This window comes from Neofelis nebulosa, chromosome 17, assembly GCF_028018385.1.
Source record: "Neofelis nebulosa isolate mNeoNeb1 chromosome 17, mNeoNeb1.pri, whole genome shotgun sequence".
In the NCBI taxonomy this organism is placed as follows: domain Eukaryota; kingdom Metazoa; phylum Chordata; class Mammalia; order Carnivora; family Felidae; genus Neofelis; species Neofelis nebulosa.
In genome coordinates, this window is record NC_080798.1 from 2,546,664 (window position 1) to 2,554,802 (window position 8,139).

Here is an 8,139-nt window from a genome sequence, read left to right on the forward strand (position 1 = left end):
CTTGTCTTCGTCCCACGGGCCATCTTTGGTGTGGTACTCGATTCACTTCTCCAACAGAATGGCCGGTTCCATCACTGGCTGCACTGAGTTTGACGACTGACTTCAAGAAGACCCAAATCACTGTCGGCTCTGATAAGAGCTCTTTTAGTGGGGATGTGGGGGAAGGAAGCCCAAGTGAGAAGAGGACAGGCTGGATAGAAGTAAAAACACGTCTCTACACACCTGTGTCCCCTCTAGACGTCTAAATACATTGGCCTTGTGCCACTTATGGATCTTTTAATAGACTGGATCCAGGGTCCATGGGACCTCCGTGCACTATTTTTCAAAAACAAACAAAGCAAAACTCTACTGCGTGATTGACAGTCTAAGAACCAATGCTGAAGGACAGTGGTTGGAAAATCTCAGTGCGTGTTAGAATCCCCCTGGAGGGCTTGTAAAATGGAACCAGGCACTGCCCGCCCACCACCCCACCACCCCAGGGTTTCTAATTTAGTAGGTTTGGGCTAGAGCCTGATTGTTATTTAATTTCTATCGAGTACCACAGTCGTGTGGGATGCATCTGGTCCTGGCCCACACCCAGAGGGTAGGAGCGATTGACTGGTTGATCACACTTGACCCGGTCACCTTCCACTAAATCCTAACTATCCCCCGGGAGGCATGGAGAAAGCAGAAGGGGGGAGGGGGCAGGATCGCTGACCTCTGTGAACACACAGCAATGTTCATCCTCTCTGTTGGCCATGGAGGTGGGCTGTGAAGCCACTGAAATGGCCTCATGGTTTCAGCGGGGAAGGGGACCTTGTGGTGTGACAAGCCATAGGAGTCACTAGGTAACTACAATCGGCAATCAGAAGACTCTGAGCTGGCAGAGTCAGCCACACATAGGATCACCTGAGGAGCCTTCAAAATTCCCAATGCCCAGGATGCGCCTGGGTGGCTCAATCGGTTAAGCGTCTGCCTCTTGATTTCAGCTCAGGTCATGACCTCACGGTTCAGGAGTTTGAGCACTGAGTCGGGCTCTGCGCTGACAGCATGGAGCCTGCTTGGGGTTCTCTCTTTCCTTTCTCTGCCCCTCCCCTGCTCATGCTCACTCTCTGTCAAAAATAAATAAACATTAAAAAAAAAAAAAAAAAAAGAAAACCCTCTCAATGCCCAGGCCACACTCCAGACCAGCCAAATTCTTATCTCTGAGTGTGGCCCCCATGCATGGGTGGTTTTCTGGTTTTGTTTTAACTCTCCAGATGGCTCCAACATGTAGGCACATTGGAAAATGGTGTGAGGCTCATTGATGAGAGTCCCTACGATGAAAACAAACAAGGTTGTATCATCAAAACATTTCCCAGGTCTGGTGAAGAAAGTCGGACTTAATCGCCATGATGGAGAACCACCTCCTGCTCAGCTCCAAGAACGCTCAGAGCCTGAAGTTTCTGGGTGAAGAGCAAGTCCACACAGGATTTCAGACAGGGAGCCTGCCCCAGGGAAGGACTTTAAACCCTCCTTACAAATAGGAGGACTTGTGTAAAAGGCCACCTCCTGTGGGAAGTGACAGACCCAGAGCTTTGAAAGTTACTGGACCCCACCTAGGAGCTAAACTTGCTTTTCTCAAAAGGTCCCAAGAGCAGGAGCATCAGCATCATTTGGGAACTTCTTCCAAGTGCAGATTCTCAGGTCCCTAAAGACAGGGAAAATCTGAGAAACTGTCACCACCAAGAGGAACCTAAGGAGGTTTGACAGGGAAACGTAGTGCTGGATCCTGCATAGGAGGCTGCAACGGGACATCACGTGAAAATCAAGGAAATCAGTAAAGTATGGGACTATTCCAACATATTAACAGTTGACAGATGTTCCATGTGGTGCACAAGGCTAGAGGAAATGGTGCAGGACATGAGGGAATCCTGTGGGCTTGGGAAAACTGTTCTAAAACTCAGCTTTTTAAAAACACTTTCTTTTTTAAAGTTTTATTTTGAGAGAAAGAGAGAACACAAGTAGGGGAGGGGCAGAGAGGGGAAGAGAGAATCCCAACCAGACTCCACACTCAGCGCTGAGCCTGATGCAGGGATATGATCCATGACCACGAGACCATGACCTGAGCCGAAGCCAAGAAAGAGTTGGACGCTGCACCGTGACTGAGCCACCCAGGCGCCCTAAAACTCAGTTTAGCGTGGGCCTGCTCACCTGTGGCTTAACAAGGCCCTCAGGGGATGCCCATGTCACTAAATTAAGGTGACCTACTAATGAGTGTCTCAGAATGCCTCTGTAGTCAATGTGGGAAATTACAGTTTGCCAAATTTAGCAAAACATCCAGGATGCCAGTGACAAAGCAGAACAGGCAGAGCACAAAGGATTTTTAGGGCAGTGACACTATTCTGTATGAGACTACAAGGGTGGGTGAATGTCACACACCTGTCTAAACCCATAGAATGTGTAACACTGAGTGACCCCTAAACTATACACTCTGGGTGAAAATGACATCAGTGTAGGCTTATCAACTGTAGCAAATGCCACCACTCTGATAGGGGATGCTGATAGTTAAGGGAGGATGTGTTTGACTGGGGACCGGGGGCCTCTAGGAAATCTCTGTACTCTGTGCTGTTTTGTTGAATCTAAATTTGCTCTAAAAATGTCTAGTTGAATTGTTCGGTGGTATGTGATGATTCAGAACGTGTTTATACTTTAAGAAAATGTTCATCTGAGATCCAAATTTCATTATTTCATATTTAATCTGGCCACCCTACCTGGATCATCCTATTTTACAAGGGAATAATGGATAACAGGAGGGGGATCTGGGTGGCTCGGGTCGGTTGAATGTTCATCTCTTGGTTTCAGCTCAGGTCATGATCTCGTGGTCATGAGACGGAGCCCCATGTCAGGCCCCTCATGCTGACAGCTTGGAGCCTGCCTGGGATTCTCCCTCTCTCTGCCCCTCCCCAGCTTGTGCTTGCTTGTATTTTCTCAAAATAAACTTTAGGGCGCCTGGGTGACTCAGTCGGTTAAGTGTCCGACTTCGGCTCAGGTCATGATCTTGCAGTTTGTGAGTTTGAGTTCCGGGTCAGGCTCTGTAGTAACAGCTCAGAGCCTGGAACCTGCTTCAGATTCTGTGTGTGTGTGTCTCTCTCTCTGCCCCTCCCCTGCTCATGCTGTCTCTCTCTCAAAAATAAACATTAATAAAAATAATGGATAACAGAAAGACATTCAGCAGCCACCATCTTTATAAGGAAATATTGACAATAAGATTTGCCTTCATAAACCCAAAAGCCTTATAAGGAAACAGTGGGACATAAAACAGAAAATGAAAACCAATAAGGAAGATGTCATCGTTCCAAGATCCTCCATAAATTAACCTTTATGGAACATCTGTGTTCCAGAAACCTTGTAAGTGCTCACAATATCATATGTCATTTTTATAAAATAGGTGACAAATCGCCATTAACTTCCTTCTTGGAGCAGAAGGGACTTAAATCTGATGGTGGAATCATTGGGAAGTCATTTTTTAATGTATTTTTTGGTGGCGCTTAAAAGTGCCCAGCTGACGAAAGGCACAATTACACTCATGACACGTGTAGGGCTTTACCCCAGAGTGTGTGCGCTGGTGAACGTTGAGGTTCCCTTTGTGGCTGAAAGCTTTCCCACACTCTTCACACGCATAGGGCTTCTCCTTTGTATGGATCCTCTTGTGGCTCCGCAGGGTGGAGTCGTGGGTGAACGTCTTGAGGCAGATTTCACAACAGTAAGGCTTCTCGCCTGTGTGGATTCGCTGGTGAACTCGGAGGTCCGAAGTCTGCATGAAACTCCCAGAACAGGTGTTGCATTTAAAGGGTCTCTCTCCCGTGTGTGTCCTCCAGTGGATGGAAAACTGAGATTTATAACGAAATTCTTTCTTACAGAGGCTACAGACGTTTGATGTCCCTCCCGTGGCTTTTTTCTCAACAGGATGAACTGATGACACAGGCTGTCCTGAAAATTCTCCTTTGTCCAAATGTGTGGCCACGTCCTGGGAAATGGAGGTGTTTTCCTGTTTTCTCCTTTTGGAACTTCTTTGAGTCTTCTGGGAATCTCTTCTCTTCCCATTCTGAGTGGACACTTGTCTCTCTGAAACCTGTGTGGAAGGCTTTTCGGCATCCACATTTTTAATACAGGTTCCTTCTTGGAGAGTCTTCATGGGAGCTGTTGAAAGAAGGGTTAACACAACAACACTTAATAAAGAGCATTTTCTTTTTTCTTTTTTTTTAATTTTTTTTTAACGTTTATTTATTTTTGAGACAGAGAGAGACAGAGAGTGAACGGGGGAGGGTCACAGAGAGAGGGAGACACAGAATCTGAAACAGGCTCCAGGCTCTGAGCTGTCAGCACAGAGCCCGACGCGGGGCTCGAACCCACGGACCGTGAGATCATGACCTGAGCCGAAGTCGGACGCTTAACCGACCAAGCCACCCAGGCGCCCCATAAAGAGCATTTTCAATGATACCAACCTCATTTGAACCAAACACTGAGGTGGGCTAAGAACTTCTCATCAATCAACAAACTTGAGATTGGGTTGTATGTAGGACACTCTGGAAATCAGTGATGGAGAAGGCATTTGAGAGCCTCCCCACCACCAGCACCACCAAGAGATGTCAATGCTTGATCCCCAGCCCCCTCCCCAGCAGAGAAGTCACTCTTCCCAGTTTCCATGCTCACCAGGACCCTTCAGAAAGGGAGGCTCTTGGGATTTAAGTATTCTTGTCTCTTCCAAGTCTTCTGTCAGATTCTTCTCCAAGTTCTCCTTAGGTCTCAGACCCTCCAGTACACCTTTTCCAGGAATGGTCTCAGGCAGGAGAACGTTCTGTCCCTGACAATGGGCAGTCACTGTAGTTACCAATGTGTCTAAATTGTGGGGTGGAAAGCTCTCGTCTTTTCTTTCCCCATCCTGCCCATCTTCCTAATCTGAGACCCCCAACTTTCTCCATAATAGTGTTGTGAATATATCCCCCCAACTTCCCTTGGACCACCCCATCACCCCTGATAATCACCTGATTCTCAGAACTTTGTTAACCAATACCCACTGTGCCTTTAAATCATGTCCACACATCACAACTTTTGTGCCTAATTCTCTAAGCACGCTTCCTAAAGCCACCCCTGCTTCCCCTTGTCCAACTCTGGAAGCAAGATGGCACTAGGTCCAGGTGTCCCTACTCAGTACTACTGATACTTTGGATGATTCCCTGTTGGGAGGCTGTCCTATGCATTGTGGGACAATTAGCAGCATCCCTGGTCTTACCCAACAGGTGTCAATAGCACCCCCCATCCCCACCTCCATTCTGACAACCAAGAAGGTCTCCAGACATTTGCAAATGTCTTGAGAGGCAAAATGACTCCGAGTGAGAACCCTCCTTTAATTTATTGACAGTAGTCCCCAAACTGGTCCTTTGGCCGATTGTCATTTCATGGAATGCCTTTGAGGAACTCGACTATGAAAAAATCAGCTTTCAGTTCATTACCCTGTGGCAAATTGACCTGGCACCATTTCATCACCACTATTTTCCTCCAGCCTCAACACTAAAAGCCTTAATGGCAGGGGGAAAAAGGCTGAAAGGTCCTCATTCTCCACAGAGGCTGAGAAATGTCTAGGGACTTGATGCATCCATGGGAATTCCTAGGGCAAAAGGGCCTAGTTCGGTGCAGCTGCACACACTTCTGGTACCTTCTGCCACCACTCCCTAGAGATTGAGGAGGGCATCACACTCACCTGCCCCTTTGATGGTTCACTGGTTCCTGGCAGGTTCTGTAGCTCTCTGCTGACCTGGATGTTCTCTGGATGTATCTCACACCCAGAGGATTGGGGCTTCTTGGACAAGTCTGTCACAAGATCCCTGTCACCAGCCTCGGCGTTGGCCATCTGAACATCTGAGCTTTGCATGAGAAATTCCTGTCCTTCTATGCTAACTATGGTCTGTGGGGGGTGGGGGGGGGAAGGGGAGAAAATAAAACAAGATCAGACTCTGTAAGAATCAGAAGGTAGCTCTCTTGTACAGTGCGCATCCTACCACACATTCAATTTGTTGGAATAACTTGTTTAAAATGGCAACCAAAAATGTCTCCAAACATTGTCAAATGCACCCCTAGGGGGTAAAGGTGAAATTACCCCACTCCCTTGTGTTGGGCAGCTAACTACTGGCCTAGCCACAATATCTAATCAACTTCAATACCTCCCTTTTATTTCCCACTGCCCCAGCTAATACTAATACTAATACTCAGCCCTCAAACTGTCCTCCTGATCTAGGCACATGCAACATGGTGCCGTGAAAAACCCAATCCCTCCCCCAAGTGAGGCTGCCAATGTTTGACCTACGTGTCACCCAGCTGGTCTTAAATCCCTTTATCAATCATTCCAGATTAAAACCTTACAGTTTTCACAGCTATTTTTCCACGATGTTGTGGAAGCTTGTAATCTCCATTCTTGGCTCACCCCCTGGAGGATTTCATCTCCTACCAGAGTACACAGGGAAAGGGGGATTGCCATGTTGGACTTAGTTCCCTCCTGTCCACTGGTTACAAAATTACCTATAGAGGAACCCATCCCCTGTGACTGGAACAAATATGCATGTGGCACACCAAGTCCTATTCCCTTCTAGATCCTTCTGAACACTTTCTTTTTCTACAAAGGATAAAGGCACACTCAACCCACCATGATGGAAAATGTTCCCACGTAAATAAAGTCTTACCTGGTCTGGTGATTCTTACCCAAGAGCCAAAGTTTTGACCCTATGAGACATTTGGCAACCACCAGAGATTTTGGGGGGATGGGGTGGGTTGGTGAGGTTTGATTTTCACAACTAGGGGAAGTTGCCACTGACACAAGGATGCTGCAAACCACCTTACAATGCACAAGAAAGCCCCCAAAGCAAAGGATGGTCCACCCCCCAGTATCACTAGTTGATCTGAGAGAACCCGATCCAGTCAAAAACCTACTATCCCAACCCCCTCCCTTCCTCAGCATCTTCCCAGGACTCTAGTTGCCATGACAACACATCCAATGCACCTCTCTGCACCCTGTAGCTGCTTTACTCAGGTAAGACCACTTTTAAGAGGGTCTCTGGCAATACCAAGAATTGTGGGGCCAGTGGACCAGTTTCAGCCTTTCTCCTCGAGTGTCTGGAACATCCCTTACACAACTGTCCCCGTGAGAGGTAGGGCAGGGTTAAGTGACAGTAAAGTATGCAGACTCACAAACCCCACCAGATGCCAGTAATGTCCCCCCTCTTCCCTGTTCAACAGCCAGAAATGTCTCTAGACATTGCTGAGTGTCTCCTGCCTTCCACTCGAGAACCACTGGGCCCAGAAAAAGCCCCTCCTGCCCCCCCATACCAGCCCCCGCTTTCCCGTTGCAATGAGGAAGGCGCTACTCACCCATTTCTTGGGCCCCTGGCTGCTTCTCAGCACATCCTGCAGGTCTTTGCAGCTCTGCACAGCACTTTCCTTCACTAAGACCTGGAGCTCCTGTGGCATGGAGATCATGAACTGCTCCATCACTAGCATATCCAGAATCTGTTCCTTGGTGTGCAGGTCTGGCCGCAGCCACAGATAGCAGAGCTCATAGAGCCTCCTCAGGTCCTCCACAGGGTCCGACCTCCCCGAGCCGCTAAACGCCCTGAAGCTCACGTGCCACTGCTCACAGCTGCTGTCTTGCGTTCCAGCGAGGGCTCCTTGGGCTTTCTCCCGTGATAACGTCTGGTCTGCGGCCATATTTACAGGAGAATTTTCCAGTATGGCTCTGTGCAAACTCTCTAAGGGCTGGTGCCTAATTAAGACCTACCTAAAGGTATTTACTCTGGTTTTCCTCAGCTGTAGACTGGCTGTTTTTTCACAAGTCTGGGGGTGGTGGGAGGAATGAACCAGATTAGTTTATTGTTTTTTGCTTTGAGGAAGAGAGAGACAGCAAGCAAGCAGGGGAGGGGCAGAGAGAGAGAGAGGGAGAGAGAGAATCCCAAGCAGGTTCCACACTGTTACTGCAGAGCCTGACATGGGGTTCGAACTTACAAACCGTGAGAGCATGACCTAAGCTGAAACCAAGAGTCAGATGCTTAATCAACTGAGCCACCCAGGTGCCCAAAGATTAAACTTCTTACCCTTCCTCCCCTCACCCAACACTAGACACCGACTGGT

The 8,139-nt window shown here is 48.0% G+C and overlaps 1 protein-coding gene across 1 annotated transcript; it reads right to left on the minus strand.

The window, feature by feature from the left end:
* Positions 1-3,469: 3,469 nt before the first annotated feature.
* On the minus strand, positions 3,470-7,719 carry LOC131500086 (zinc finger and SCAN domain-containing protein 5B-like). Its single transcript, XM_058708824.1, is given in 4 exon segments — positions 3,470-4,161; positions 4,675-4,825; positions 5,723-5,926; positions 7,384-7,719. Coding segments are annotated over 4 exon segments (1,383 nt in total).
* Between the last annotated feature and the right edge of the window lie 420 nt (positions 7,720-8,139).